The sequence below is a fragment of the Felis catus genome, chromosome A2, assembly GCF_018350175.1.
Source record: "Felis catus isolate Fca126 chromosome A2, F.catus_Fca126_mat1.0, whole genome shotgun sequence".
NCBI lineage: Eukaryota > Metazoa > Chordata > Mammalia > Carnivora > Felidae > Felis > Felis catus.
In genome coordinates, this window is record NC_058369.1 from 161,632,022 (window position 1) to 161,647,855 (window position 15,834).

The 15,834-nt window shown below is 41.0% G+C and overlaps 1 protein-coding gene across 7 annotated transcripts in view; it reads left to right on the plus strand.

Moving 5' to 3' along the window:
* CUL1 (cullin 1) overlaps nucleotides 1–15,834 on the plus strand; it is a 105,140-nt gene that overhangs the window by 57,118 nt on the left and 32,188 nt on the right. For 5 of the 7 annotated variants that reach the window (XM_023250691.2, XM_045052947.1, XM_023250690.2 and 2 more), the window contains exons 3-7: nucleotides 4,969–5,143; nucleotides 7,192–7,359; nucleotides 11,217–11,267; nucleotides 11,478–11,568; nucleotides 12,766–12,929. In XM_023250691.2, coding sequence (XP_023106459.1) covers nucleotides 4,969–5,143; nucleotides 7,192–7,359; nucleotides 11,217–11,267; nucleotides 11,478–11,568; nucleotides 12,766–12,929 — 649 coding nt within the window. Of the gene's footprint in view, nucleotides 1–2,738; nucleotides 2,907–3,016; nucleotides 3,114–4,968; nucleotides 5,144–7,191; nucleotides 7,360–11,216; nucleotides 11,268–11,477; nucleotides 11,569–12,765; nucleotides 12,930–15,834 lie in introns of those variants that run through there. The other 2 variants (XM_045052944.1, XM_045052945.1) reach the window with 2 other exon arrangements.

The following is a 15,834-nucleotide window of genomic DNA, read 5'->3' on the forward strand; positions in this document are numbered from 1 at the left end:
TTGAAAGAATCACTTAACCAGATGATAAATCAAGAAAAATTAGAAAGTTTGAACAAAGAACATGAAAAAGTCCAACATACATGTAGTAGAAAATAGGGGAACAAATATTTGAAGAGTTGACAACCCAAGAATTTTCTAGAATTAGTGCAAGGCAAAGTATGCATATCAGATTTTAAGGGTAACCAAATAAAATATGGAACTCCAGAGCGATGTAAGAACTACAGTGGAATAAGGAAGCCATCAACCTGGTAAAAGAAAAAGGAGAAAACAAAAGCAAAGAAAATAGAAAATAAAATTTTTTAAAAAAATAATCAAAATAAGATGGTAAAAAATAATCCAAATAGCAATGTATAAAACAGTATATAACAGTATATTTATATTTGGGTTTTATAATAAAACCAAATTTATCCATTGGAGACCATCAAACTCCATTTTTTTAAGAGCGCGTTTTGCTGTGGTTTGCAGTAGATGTAAAAGTAGAAAAGTAAAGAGATGGAACCGGTGTACTTGGGGTAAATTCTAACCAGAGATGGGAATAACCATACTAACATCTGGTCCCGTGGATTTCCTCAGGCACTATTGTGAGGAGGAAACATGGTTACTTCCTACTAATAACAAGACCAAGGGACCAGGAATATAATTCAAAAGTTTATATACTTGTTAACAGGGCCTCAAAATATAGGACCGATATTTTAGAGAGGTATAAGAGAAACTGACAAATCTATAATTAGGAAGATTTCCATTAGAAATTCTCAGTAATTAATACCCAGAGAAATGGCTGACAATATATTAGATGTGAAAAGCAGAATTGACCAGCTTACTCTAATGAGATCTTATATCCATTAGAGAATGGACATTCTTTTCAGGCAAATGTAAAGAAAATCACATATTCAGCTGTAGGTCTCATCACGTTTTAAAGAAACTATCAAAAAGATAATATTCTCTGATTAATTCTAAAGTGAAATTAAGAGGTTTTTAAAAAAGATTTTTTAAAAGTACCCTTTGGAAATAAAATTTAACTTTTTTTTTTTAATGTTTATTTCTTTTGAGAGAGAGAGAGACAGAGAGAGAGAGAGAGACAGAGCGAGCATGAGCTGAGGAGGGAGACAGATTCCAAAGCAGACTCCAGGCTCTGAGCTGTCAGCACAGAACCCGATGCGGGGCTCGAGCCCACAAACTGCAAGATTGTGGTGTGAGCCAAAATCAGACACTTAACTGACTGAGCTACCCAGGTGCCCTAAATTAACTCTTAAGAGAACTATTAATAATGGAAAAAAGAATATGCAGCTGAATGTAAGGGAAACCCATACGGATCAGACTTAGGTGATGCAGCCTGAGTGGTGTGGAGAAGAAAATCTGTAGTTTTAAATGCTTACATTAAAACAAAGAGGAAAGGTTACAAAGCCAATAGACCAAAACGAGAATTTCTAGGAGGAGAACAATTATAAAAGAGGTACATGAAAAAGAACAGAAATTAAATAAAGATAAACAGAAATAAATCCCAAACTGGTTCTCTGCAGCATTAATCATAAAAATATTTAAAATAAATACAAGACCTCACAGAAACAACAGGTTTTTTAAAAGAACCAATTGACAACTGGACAGTGTACTTGAAAAATTCACTTGAAATGGGCAGTTTTCTAAAAGCAGCAATACCTACGGTGGGGAAAGAATAGACCTTGTAAAATACATGGTTTGTGAACCATTGTGTATCCATGCAAACAAATATAAAATTACATTTCTTCCTCATACACAGTTTTACTTCAGGAAAATGAGAAATCTCAATGTGAAATCAGGTGAAAAAAATAATGCACTAGAATTCATGCCTTGGGAGAGAAGATTTCCTAAATAAAAATTAAAGCATAAGCCATAAAAGAAAATTTGTATAAATTTGATGATGACAAATTAAGAATTTCTCTTTACATAATGCTTTCCATTAAAAGAAGTTAGGCTGCAAACTCCAAGAATGTAAGAATTGCAGTATATGGTGATACAGTAGGGATTTTCACAGTGAAAAACTGCCAGGTCAAAAAGACAGCTCAGTATTAGTCTGTAATACTTATTACGGGCTTACATTTTAAAAAATGTTTTCCAGGCAAAATTCACATACTGCAAAGTGCACAGATCTTAAGTGGATAGTTTGAATTCTTTTTGACAGGCATATACGCTCAGGTAAACCATACCCTAATCAAGAATACAGAAAGTTCCCTGGAGCACCTGTTGGTCAGTCTTTGCCCTTCAAGGAAAAGGAAGTCACTCTTGATTTCTATCACCATAGAAATAATTTTCCCTGTTTTAGAACTTCATATAAGTAAAACCATACATATCTGGCTTTTTTCCTTCAACATGTTTTTAAGACTGATTCATGGTATATCAGTACAGTAGTTCATTAAACTGCTGAATAGTAGTCTACTCTGTACATATACCCTGATTTCTACAAGAAACTGCCAGGGGCACCTGGGTGGCTCGGTCAGTTGAGCATCTAAGTTTTGATTTCGCCTCACTTGTGAGATCGAGCCCTGCAACTGGGCTCTGTGCTGAGAGCGCAGAACCTACCTGGGATTCTCTCTCTTCTCTCCCTCCCTGTCCTTCCTCCAACTCAGGCGCGTGCGCACTCTCTCTCAAAATAAACATTTAAAAAAACAAAAGATTTTTCCGAAGTGATTATGTATTACACTGTCATCATCAGTGTCTGAGCAAACTCTTTTTTTTAAAAGATTGTGAAGGATATGACGTAATATACAGAAGAGAACGTGAAAATCATAAACTCAGGAGAATCTTCGCCTCGCTGTAGTCAGAGAAATGTGTATTAACACCGTGGCGACCCGCAGTACAAATGTGTGGAAGAGGCTGTCGGCTGTTAAACAGCACTGGTGGCTGTCCAGCGACAGCACATCTGACAACAGGTAGTGAAGTTTATGATGGACCCCTTTCTCCCATCACCTGCCAGTTCTGTAGTGTGAGAAACTCAAACCTGTATGTATGCAAGAGAACTTAATAGTACTATTCTTTGCAGCTTTGTTGGGAACTACCAAAACCTGGACCTCAACCAAAGTGATCGTTCGTAGGGTCCATCAACAAGAAAACGGAGGACTTATTGTAAGGTCTAAGCTGTATCTAAAACTTGAAAACACACGGAATGGTAATTTCAGGTACAGTGTTACAGTAAGATGTAAAAACATTCGTAGGAAGTGCTGTGCACCACATCATGGGGTATTTGCCCCTAGGGAAAGCAGAAGGAAGGGAGACACTGGGGAGCAGTACAAAGCAGGTCTCTTGCAGAATCTGTACTATTTAATTTCCTAAAAAGTTGAGGGAGGTAGGTGTAGCTGGAATGAGACCATGGGAGTAGGAGATTTGTCCAAACTGCATCATCAGTTTATAAGAGTTCATTGTATGTTATAAACTGTGATTCCCTGTACATTTGAAATGTTTAATGAAATGATTGGTTGTTTTAAGGCAGAGTTCTTTGATTACTGAAGCTAAAGATTTTTTTTCGGCTTTTTAACCACTAATACGTATTTCTTTCAGCTTTGGTTTGGGATTTTCTGTTGGTATGCTCTCCCCATGTTTCTGTGGAGGTTAACTTTTTCACGTTTTTAATTCTCTTAATTGATTAAAGATAGTAACTCGTTAAAGATCTCTTTTACTAAGATATTTTCAGAATCTCAGATTAAGTGTTTAGATGACTTAGCTTAGAAAAGCTTTCTCCAATCTGAGATCAGGAAACAGTTCGTGGGTATTTTCTTCGTTTTATGGTTTAGGTTTGTATATTTTAAGTCTTAACCCTTCTGTGTCATGTATTTTGGAGTGTGGAATGTGTTTTGAAATCACCTCTGCCTTTACGCACTAACCTGAAACAGGCCAGAATTTATTGTCTTAATGATTTTTCTTTCTGAGTCCGTGTTGTCTGTTAGTTTTATCCAAGTGGTAATACGTGCAGATGAACTGAAATCGTATGAAAGGTTGTATAACAAAGTAGCGTGGTTCTCTGCCTTCCCCGCCTCCCAGTCCTCAGCAGCTCCCCTCCAGCTGTTTCAGACTTCCGCCGTCTATCCTGTGACTTACGCAGCTCCCTCCCTGTCAGTACTGCGCAGGCGTGCTGCACATCTGTGATTGATCAATTTTAGACATTTGTGACTTCCTGTGATAAGAGGTTTCTTGCACTGCCATTTCTTCTGCTTTTTGTCCTTCGTCCACAAAGCGTAGCTTTGTTTACATTCGTTTATGAATAATTTTAAAATAAAGCTTTAGTTATTTTGATATTTATAATACATGCTTCTAGAAATATAGCTAGGCATCAAAATAGACTCTGGTTATAGTTTTTGTTTTTCTTGAAGGAGATACTTTTTTTCCTCTTGTATGGAACCTTTGTACCGATTGCCAGTTCTTTTCATGCCTTCTGAAGGACAGTTTCCCACAAGGTCAGTCACATTACGTGATCTTAGAAGGTCCTGTGTTTCCTTGGTGACCTTCCTCAGAACATTCCTTCATTCGCAGCAGGCTGGTCCCTGGGCCTGCCGACAGGCTTGTAAGTGGGGCTGGCTGATGTCTAGCTTCATTGCTGTGGTGGATGGGGTCTTATTTTCACTGTAGTTTTGGTTTTTTTTTTTTTAATTTTTTTTTTTTTTTTTTTTTTTACTATTTATTTTTGAGAGACACAGCATGGGCAGGGGAGGGGCAGAGTGAGAGGGAGCCATAGAATTGAAATCGACTCCAGGCTCTGAGCTGTCAGCTCCAGAGCCCGACGCGGGGCTTGAACTCAGAAACCACGAGATCATGACCTGAGCCGAAGTCGGACGCTTAACCAACTGAGCCACCCAGGCGCCCCTTCACTGTCGTGTTAACAGACTTTTGTTGATGTATTGTAAGCATATTGGCATGAACATATTTTCTTTAAAAATATTTCGGTATTAATCACTGTTGGCATTGATGATGCATGTTGATTTCCTTAACTTTTCTCCCAAGTCACGTTTATAACTACTGCACGAGTGTTCACCAGTCAAACCAGGCCCGAGGGGCTGGCGTCCCTCCCTCCAAATCGAAAAAGGGTCAGACGCCTGGGGGAGCTCAGTTTGTTGGCTTGGAATTATACAAACGACTTAAAGAATTTTTGAAGAATTACTTGACAAATCTTCTTAAGGTAAGACGTTGTACGTGTATACTTATACTTAACTCTTTATAATAGAATGTAAAAGAAAATAGTGAAATGATGATTCTAACTTGATTGAATGCTAAATCTCTCACTGTTATTTGTTCATTGTTTTCGGCATTGATGTTTGCATGAAGCTATTTTGCTCTTGCTTAGTCTTTTACCTGTTACGAAGATGAAGCTTTCCTAAGCTATATTCTGTTTTTTAATTTGTTAAATTAGAAGGCTTTGATAGCTTTATATCCGATTAATACTTTTCCTTAAATCACTAACCATTTTGTATTTGGTTGTTAGAAATTAACGGACCTTTTCACTCCGAGCATCTCATTATGAATTCAGATCACCTGTGTTGTATTTTGACCCCAGTGTGTTGTTTTGTCTAAAAATGTACAAATGATCGTAAGGTTATCTAACCTTTGGTGATCACATTTTTCCACTGTGACCTCCTTTTGCACATGGTCATGTAGTGTATTTCAGAGCTACGATGAAATCGTGCCCTTGGCTAGGATGGGTTTCTCTACGAACATCCATGGCCTTCGAGTATGGTTCCTCCTGCTCCGAGCCGTTGCTCGGACGATGATAGTTTTTCCCCTTCATCTTCTGCCTTTTCCTTCCTCAGTCTCCATCCTCTGTAGGAAAGGCAGTGTGATGCCTGCCTTCCATCCAGCCACAGGATGGGCAAGTGCTCCTTCATCTGGTGCTACACATGTCACATAGAGTGAGTGAAGACATCTATACTCTCGACCCTGGGAAGTCTGTGCTCTGTGTATATGCTTTAAAGATTTTTTGTTTACACAGACATTATGCAAAATTTTCAGCATGCTTCAAAATTGTTTTTCTTAATCTATTTCACAAGGCAATTGGAAACTTAATATCATTCTAACAGACCATAGTTGATTGACCACAAATTGTGACTAAGATAGCATGATTTTCATGTTCCCTAAACCGTGTGTTTCGTAGAGTTTTCCTGAAACCGCTGTGTCCTTCTGTTTATTCAGAACACTTTGGAAAGTGAACACTGGAATTGATTATTCTTCAGCATTAAAGTGAAGAACAGGAGTATATTGTGTTGTATGAAAGTATTGGGAGCTGTGCTCTATCAGTGATATCTTTGCATTTTGGAAAAGGTCCTGTGCTATAAGCCAGAGTGGCAAACCTTTACATTTGATAGTTGTATCAAGTGGCTTATGGGCTCACTTGTGTGTCACGTGTTTGTGGGGCCTCAGTTCTGAGGTTGACGACACTGAGGCAGGGCGAGCGGGTGGCCTTCCCAGGCCCTCGGTTCATGGCGGGGCTGCGTCCCTCGTTTGTCACCTCTGTGCTTTCTTGCTGCAGCGCATTTCGGGGACACTGAAGTGGAATATGCAGTTTTTAAGGAGGCAGATTTACCTTGCGGATGTCATTAATACTGGAGGAAAAAATCTCCGGTTGATCCTTCACATAACAATTTGTGGTTTACCTTGTGGAAATCTGGGTAAAAATAATTTTGGTGAATGCACATTTTCCCCTTGAGATCTTGTTAAAGAAAAAATATTGTACCATTACACTTATTTTTACAGAAATGCAACAGATTAGTGTAAAAACTATTAATTTATAGTTTTTAAGTAAATTTAATGAAGGAAGCAGATGCATTAAAAAATTGAGTAGTATTGGCCCTGTGGTCTAAATTGCTAATAGGACATTTTAATTAACTTTAACTGAAAAATATCAAAACGGGGCTGATTTTGAGGTAAATTCCTTATTCCCTTCATTCTAAAAGTTGAAGGTACTTCGTATGAGTGTATATGATACATAATATTCCACCGTGGAAAGTTTCCATTTTGAAAGAATTTTCATTAAAATTCTCTCTATAGTCTGTTCCTCACAAGCTATATTCTTATGAGAATTGGTGTTAATGAGCATGTTTTGTATATAAAATAAAAAGCTCATCTAAAACCGAACACATGGATGTATTTTTAAAGCCGTAGGTTTGTTTTAGTGAACTTTTAATTTATCATGTGACAAATTAGTCCTTAAAGCTTGGGTTCACTTGTTTTTAGGATGGAGAAGATTTGATGGATGAGAGCGTACTGAAGTTCTACACTCAACAATGGGAGGATTATCGATTTTCCAGCAAAGTGCTGAATGGAATTTGTGCCTACCTCAATAGACATTGGGTTCGCCGTGAATGTGACGAGGGACGGAAAGGAATATATGAAATCTATTCTGTAAGATTTTTTTAAACACCTTTCACGTGTGTGCTTTCTTAGTGCTGCCTCATCTGTCAGTAGGGGGAGCTAGGCGAGTAGTGAAGCTGTTTTCAGACCCAGAGGCTAATTTCCTTTGCTTTAATTTATCGACAGATGACTCTTAGATATTTTGTGGCAGGAAAGGATGAGTAAATTGGAGTTCTGAAATACAGCCTCCACACTTCTGCATTTACTGATAAGTTTCTTCCGCAGTTACTCGACCAGCCGTCCATTCTAGCCTGGAACTGTCCCGCTTGTAGCGCTGGGCATCCCACGTGCTGGCTGTGTCAGGCAGATCCAGTCCCGAGCCGGGGACCCGGGCCTCCCAGATCAGCCCTCGTGGCCTCTGTGGTTTGGGAAGCTGTTGAGGGAGAGGACCGTGTGGTGAGATGCCCTGCCTTCTCTCTTTACAAAATAATACGATACTGACAGAGTTGAAAGTTGAAGGTTCTTTTTAGACGGCATGAAAATAGATTGTGAAAAGGCAGAAGTCGAGTGACTGAATCACTTTCATTAATATGTTTGTTTCTTAGTTCCATTGGTTTTCAAGGTGTGGTCCCCAAACCTGCCACGTCATGGACACCTGGGAACTTGTTAGCAATGCACATTACTGGGCCCCAGCCTCAACTTACTAGAAACCCTGGAGGTGGGGGTCAGCAGACTGTTGGAGTCCCTTGAGAGGACTGTGATGTCCAGTCAGCTTTGGGGACTGATGTCGTAGACCAGTGGAGGGGAAGGACTCGACAGAAGGCCTGTCTGTTCGGAACGGGCTATCAGATGCACAGACTGTCCTCTTCTTGAACCAGTGATGTGAACATGTTAAGTTCTGCATAATGAGATTATCTCCATCTCCCAGAATGCTGGTATATTAGCAGTACTTTATTGCTTTATTTTGGACAGATTAAATAAAAGGAAAATGTAATGTATCATAGATTCATGACAAACTAGTATCATTTATATATATCCTATATATGTGATATGTATAATGAACAAAACTTTGTGGATTTAGTATTTTGAGTTGAGCCTTTTGTACTTTCCTTTTTCTTTTCCACTCACAAATGCTTTCTTTACGAATCGGCATGATTTGGGTGATTTCTTCTTGGATGCCACCTTGACCTAAAACACCACACGAACCCTGCAGTAATGTCACAGACTCCTAAAAATCGTTACACCTGAACTTTTTGTGTGCTATATTCAAGAACAGAGAAAATAGAAAGAAGTTCACGTATACTTCGTAGGCTATGATTTTCAGCTTCTATTTTTTATTTACTTTGAAAATTCATACCTTCTACATCCTTAAGTACTGTCTGTAGTAACCGTTTGGAAATACAATATGCAGCCGTAAGTTTTAGCAAAGGCCAGTGAATACCCCTGTCTAGAAACAGTATTTCCTCTGTGTGCTCTTCAGTGAACCTGTTGAATTCATAAAGTTCAAGCATCAGTTGACACAGAGGAACAGTTGGGCACAGTGATCTCTCATTGGATTTTCCAGGAGTTCCAGAAGGTGGGGATGCTTTGTCGCACAATATAAAGTTTTACCTTTTTTTCCCTAATAATCCTTTCTTCCGTATTAATTATAGAAAGTTGTTGTTTTCCTTTCATGTCCACCAGAGGACGTAAATTAATTTCATTATTGATACATTAAAGTGACGGAGCAAGATTTTTTCCTGGACTCCGTTCCTTGTTCATCTGAACTTTGTCTGGTGTACATTTGGCCTTGCTTTCTTGGCATCTCTGCTTCCTTTCTTCCTTCAAAGTGACAGGTTATCCAGAGTCAAATTAGACTTGCCTAAGGCTGTCTTGATTTAGAACAATGTTTGGAAAAAAGTTATTTTTAAAGGTGTAGTATATCTTTACTAGAAGTTCATGGCCATGGCATTGCATTTTCCCTCCTTACTCTTGCTTTAAAGAAGTCTTGGGGCGCCTGTGTGGCTCAGTCGGTTAAGCATCCGACTTCGGCTCAGGTCACGATCTCGCGGTCCGTGAGTTCGAGCCCCACGTCAGGCTCTGGGCTGATGGCTCAGAGCCTGGAGCCTATTTCCGATTCTGTGTCTCCCTCTCTCTCTGCCCCTCCCCCGTTCATGCTCTGTCTCTCTCTGTCTCAAAAATAAATAAACGTTAAAAAAATAAAAATAAAAAAAAGAAAGAAGTCTAAGACTCGAGGCAGCAGAATTTGCACAGGGAAAATCGCCCCAGGCTTGCCTTTCTCCTGACAAATGAGGCTCTTCCCTTCTAACATCTTCTTGGACATCATAGTTTCTAATTCTGAAATCTTATTTTTATGGAAACATTACATGAGTATGTATTGTTCGTGCTTAATTAAAAATAGTTTTCTCTTAGAATGAAATCTTGCCTTTTGCAACAACATGGATGGAGCCAGAGAGTGTAATGCTAAAGCGAGATAAGTCAGAGAAAGACCAATATCGTACAGTCTCACTCGTATGTGGAATTTATGAAACAAAACAAATGAACCAAGAAAAAGAGACAAACCGAAAAACAGACTGTTAACTCTAGGGAACAGGCTGGTGGTTCCCAGAGGGGAGGTGGGCCGGGGCAGGGCTGAAATGGGTGAAGGGGATTGAGAGTCCACTTAACAGCGATGAGCACCAGGTCGTGCATAGAATTGTTGGACACGTGAAACTGGTATAACACTGTTAACTGCACTGGGATTCAAAAAAAGTTTTTAATTTTTTAATCTTTATTTTTTGAGAGAGAGAGACAGACAGAACGCAAGCAGGGGAGGGGCAGAGAGAGAGGGAGACACAGAATCTGAAGCAGGTTCCAGGCTCCGAGCTGTCAACACAGAGACCGACGTGGGGCTCGAACTCACAAACCACGAGATGATGACCTGACCCGAAGTCTCGGACACTTAACTGAGCTACCCAGGCGCCCCCCAAACTTTTTGAATAATAAATAAACGAATTTAAAAAGTAGTTTTCTCTTAAATATTGCTTTTCATGTTGCCTTTTTTGTGTGTGTGGTAGGAACATTACTCAGGGCTTATTGCATAAATTAAATTACACATAATCTTTTCTGAAATACATCTTACATCAACCTAGTCTTATCTGTGGTTAAATGTAGGAAAAATAAGATTGAAAGCATTTATGTCTAAGTGAGTTCCTCACCAGTTTATATTTGAATATTGAATTGTTAAAAATTTGAATTTTACTCAATACTACCTCTCTCAATAAACAGCTGAAAATCATTTATGAATTATAACCGTTCCCCTTGGGGGAGCATTTTTATAGTGATTTTCTGGCATAACTTCTGTGGAAAGTTTTAGAAATGCATCAAAGACTCCAACACACATGAGTGCAAGTAAAATGGGAAATCTGAGCAATTCCTATATAATGAACCACGTCTATTTAAAGTGTGCAGTTTGGTGCGTTTCCAGCCGTGTGCATCCGTGCAACACAAATCACCACAAGTAAGATACACAACATGCTGAATTTTTATCATCGGTTACTTAATTTATCGAGTATTAGGAAACTATGATAACTGGAATTATCTTCATTTAGATGAAAAATTAAATTTGGGCCAGGGAACAGCGTTAGAGGTTGACTCCACTGACACCCTGTAAGCTGATATGTTTGGTCTCCTAAAATCCAGGTTTTCTTTGTGTCTGAATTATTAAAATGGGAGCTGATAAGCGGCTGTATTTCGAAACCTCTTGAAGTTGCTAACTCGAGCATCTCTGATGTCATGATAGATTTTTACCCAGTTATAATCTAGAAATACTGATAGATGAGATTCAGGCTGATTCCTAGGACCGCAGCCTTAGACAAACGTGGTGAAAGTGTAGACCTCTTACGCTTCTCCTTTTTCTTTTCATCCAGCTTGCGTTGGTGACTTGGAGAGATTGTCTGTTCAGGCCATTGAATAAACAGGTACGCACTTGTGTGAGAGTGTGCGTGTCGTCCTGTTAAAACCCCCTTACAGATTTCATTTCGTAGGCGTTGTCTCCTCACAGCTTTAGAATGCCCTAAGAGTTTCTGGCACCTTGCATTGTGTAATGTTCTCAGAGTCCAAGAGATGTGTAGTAACATACGTGCTGTAGTCTGTAATCTACAGGTCTTTTCCCTTTATCCTTCCTAAAGGTAACAAATGCTGTTTTAAAACTGATTGAAAAGGAAAGAAACGGTGAAACCATCAACACAAGACTGATAAGTGGAGTTGTACAGTCTTACGGTAAACCATTTCCCTTTCACCTACTCAGAGTTTTCGTGTCAAATGGCAATCCTAACCGTGTTCTGACAGATTCGTTGACAGATATTTTAGCTGTTGTGAAAATATTGTTTGCATGTACAAGGGCCCTCAAAAAACTCTCTTTAAGTGAGTGTGATTCTGTTTGATTTTACCCCTCACAAAAATTGTTTGATCTTTGTTTCTCATGGGACTTTTGAGGAACTCGACATTTGAATTATTTTCTGCTCTCATACTGCTGAATGACTGGATATATAATATGATGGAGTGTCATTAATGGAGTGGGAAGAGGACCAGAGACCTGGGTCAGCCTGAAAAGTTGAGATTGAGCAACTGATGAGCTAATGCAATGTTCGGAAAACTTGAGTGGCCTCGTGTTTCTCTGAAAGTTTACATTTAGTCCTTGTGGGGAGGCAGGTGAAATCAGTGAAGGTGATTAAGAGATAAACCTCTAGTTATAAAAGAAATGTCATGGGGGGTGTAAGGTACAGCATAGGGAATGTAGGCGATAATACAGTAACTTTTTAAGGTGACAGGTGGTGGCCGTACTTCACTGTGGGGATCATTTTGTCATATTCACAAATACCAAATCCCTGTGATGACCTCCTGGAACTGATAGGCTACTGTACGTCAGCTACACTTCAATTAGAAATAAATGTCGTGTTGGGACACTTGGGTGGCTCTGTCGGTTAAGCATCTAACTTCGGTTCACGTCTTGATCTCGCGGTCTGTGGGTTCGAGCCCCGCGTCGGGCTCTGTGCTGACAGCTCAGAGCCCGGAGCCTGCTTTGGATTCTGTGTCTCCCTCGCTCTCTGCCCCCCCTCACTCGCTCGCATACGTTCTCTCTCTCCTTCTCTCTCTCTCTCTCTCTCAAAAATAAACGTTTAGAAAAAAGAAATGTCATGTTTAATAAGTTTTTTAAGTGAACTTCACGATAACTTTGAAGCATGCTTGGCCACGGGTCAGAATTACTTCCTTTTATGTCTTGGATTTTATTTCTTTTTTTCTTTCATTGAAGCGGTGTACTTCAGTGCACACCGGTGAATAGCAGGCTTACCTTATGTCCTGCCATTTTCCATTTACCTTTTAAACGTAACTTGAGCTGAATGTTACTCATGGGTATGTTGGGTAAAATGTAACAAAAACTAGGGTAATTGAAATACAGTTCCTATCTGTTTCTAGTGGAGTTGGGGCTGAATGAAGACGACGCCTTTGCCAAGGGCCCTACGCTGACAGTGTATAAAGAGTCCTTTGAATCTCAGTTTTTGGCCGACACGGAGAGATTTTATACCAGGGAGAGCACTGAATTCTTGCAGCAGAACCCAGTGACTGAATATATGAAAAAGGTACGCTTACATACGGCGCATACGGTAGGCTTCAGCTAACACGGTTCTCGCCGCTCCAGTGGGTTATTCTCTTTGACGTGCACAGCTCTTTCCACAGATCATGTCTTGGGCAGTGTTCCCCTGCAGTGTCCGTAGCCCATACAGATGCTTCTCCCCGCGCACCAAGGAGCTTTCATAATAACTTCATCTGACCGTCGCGGCTCCGTGTTCTCTCCAGGGCTCTGAGGATCTAACTGTCAGAGCTGTGTGGCTTCTGTGTTTTGAACTTGCTCTCCTAGCGTGGGTAGCTGTAGCTAATGGAAGCCACAGGCTTCAGTCAATGAGAAGATAAGTTTCAAAGTACCAGCTGTTGCTAGGTTTGCAAACTTTGCTGTCTTCCCTTCTGAACTGTTCCCTAACAGTCTCCGGTACAGCCTTCAAGTTTACAGTAGAGGAGATCGTGCTGAAACCACAGGATCTAAGATTGGTCACAAACTGTACCGTAAGTCTTTTTCAGTACTGAGTGATGTTCCAGCGAAGTTCTGGTGTAATTTTTTTGGTTCTCTTTCTCGGGAATACAGGTGTCCCGGACTTTTCTCCGTGAGGAGTGACCTAGGTTAGGAATCAGCACACCTGTTCTGTAAAGGGGCAGAGGGCAAATATTTGCGTCCCACGTGGTCTGGCAGCTGTTCAGCTCTGCCTTTGAGGGAAGAGCAGCCATGGCAACATGTAAACAGATGCGTGCGACTGTGTTCCAGTAAAATGTGACTTAGAGGCAGGATTTGGCCCGTAGGCTATCGTTTGCTGACCCCTGACCGAGACGTCCAAGGACATCTCCAGGGAGCCTGGGCCGACCGTGCCTCATCTCTGCTTTGCCCTTTATTCTCTGTTGGCCGGGAGAGGAGGGGACCGCACAGCCACTCAGGGCAGGTGCGATCGAGGTAGCCGGTCAGCCCGCCAGGGCAGCAGTGTGCCTCTGTAGGCGCACAGCCCCACCCAGTGTGTGTGACGTCCTGGGTGCCTTTTCCCCTAGGCCGTCATGGTTGTCAGTGGGCTTGAGACGTGTGCAGTTAAAAGTCCTTGACGAACAGATTTCTGACATCTCAAAACCTGACAAAAATGGAAGTCTTCGGAAATACTATCCTTGGAACAGTATTAGCTCTTTGTGTCTATCTGTGGGTTAAGTTAGCTTTTGGTGTGCTGACCTGGGACCTAACCAGCTCATTCTGAGTGTCTGTCGCCTGACAAATGAACTTTCGGAGCAGAATCTGTTTTCAGTCTTAGCATCGCCTGTTATTGCGGGTTTTTCGTTTGGCAGTGTCGTTTTCATGATCACATCTCTTCTCGACTCTCCTGCATCTGGTGATTCTTTTAAAAGTGGGGTCTTTTCTCAGGGTGCACATCGGCAAGAGCGACGCTGGGTTCCCGTCACCTCCATTATCCACCCCCCGGGAAGGTGGGGGTGACACGACGGGGTCTGCTCTTCAGGCCAGAGACTTGAGCGCCCCCACAGTGGGGAAGTCTCATTTTTAGGTCAGGCCTGGAACCAAAGGCAGCTTGAAGAGCAGAGATTGCCAGTGTGAGCCCTGCCTTCGGGGCTGCAGCATGCTTCCTGCGCCCCGGTGCTCTTAGAGGGGGTTCCTTCCTACAGGGGTTACAGCTTGGGCCCGGATCCAGTTGGATCTTACCAAACATGACTTCCCTCACATTCTGGAAGTCCATAACGTAGAGGATCTATGAGCATAAAATTGGAATTTAGCTGTATGAACAGTTCTCCTACCTAGAGCCTTGGGCTGCAAATGTCATTTTAAATCCCTATTCAGTCATTTCCTGGGGAGTTGACCTAACCTTTCTGGTCCTCAGTCCGTCCCTCCTTCCCTCCCCTCCCTCCCCTCCCTCCCTCCCCTCCCTCCCTCCCTTCTGCCCATCCATTTATTTTTGAGAGCAAGAGAATCCAAAGCATATATTCAAGCTCTGACAGTGCAGAGCCTGATGTGGGGCTTCATCTCATGAACCGTGAGATCATGACCTGAACCGAAATTAAGAGTGGACCCTTAACTGAGCCACCCAGAGGCCCCTGGTCCTCAGTTTCTTCATCTGTAAAATGAGGGTAATAAGTTTTAGTTTGTTTTTAAGGCTTTATCTTACTATTATTATTATTTTAAAATTTACTCAGTTTTGAGAGACAGAGTGAGTGGGGGAGGGGCAGAGAGAGGGAGACACAATCTGAGGCAGACTCCAGGCTCCATGCTGTCAGCACAGAGCCGGACACGGGCTCATACTCACGGACTGTGAGATCATAACCTGAGCTGAAGTCAGACACTTAACCTACTGAGCCGCCCAGGTGCCCCAGGTCCTCAGTTTCTTCATCTGTAAAATGGGGGTAATAATTTTTTGTTTGTTTTTAAGATTTTATTTTTAACTAATCTCTATAGCCAACATGGAGCATGAATTCACAACCCCAAGATCAAGAGTCACATGCTCCACCAACTGAGCCACCCAGGTGTCACGTAATAATTTTTATTTTGTAATACGTATATATTTGGTGCTTAGCAGATAGTAAGCATGATATAAGCATTCATCATTCAGAACCTCCAGTAGATGCCTGAGAATATGCAAAACCAGAGGATAAAAAGTGGCACGTTTTATTCAGTAACTTCAGGGGAAATTATGTTCATATTAAAACAGTCTGTCAGGAAATAATATACAAAACTCCTGAACAATATTGAGATAACGCATGAACCTTTAAAAAATACTCTGCTTTTAGCCGCTAGTTTGGGCTAGGTGTGCAAATTCCCTGAGGGGTCTACGTTCCCTTTTCTGTGATTTGAGGGATATTTTAGTGGAAACATTTGAGAATCTTCAGTAGGGATGGCTTTGATGAATTAATGACCCAAAGCCACATTAGGGTTTTTAACACATCCTG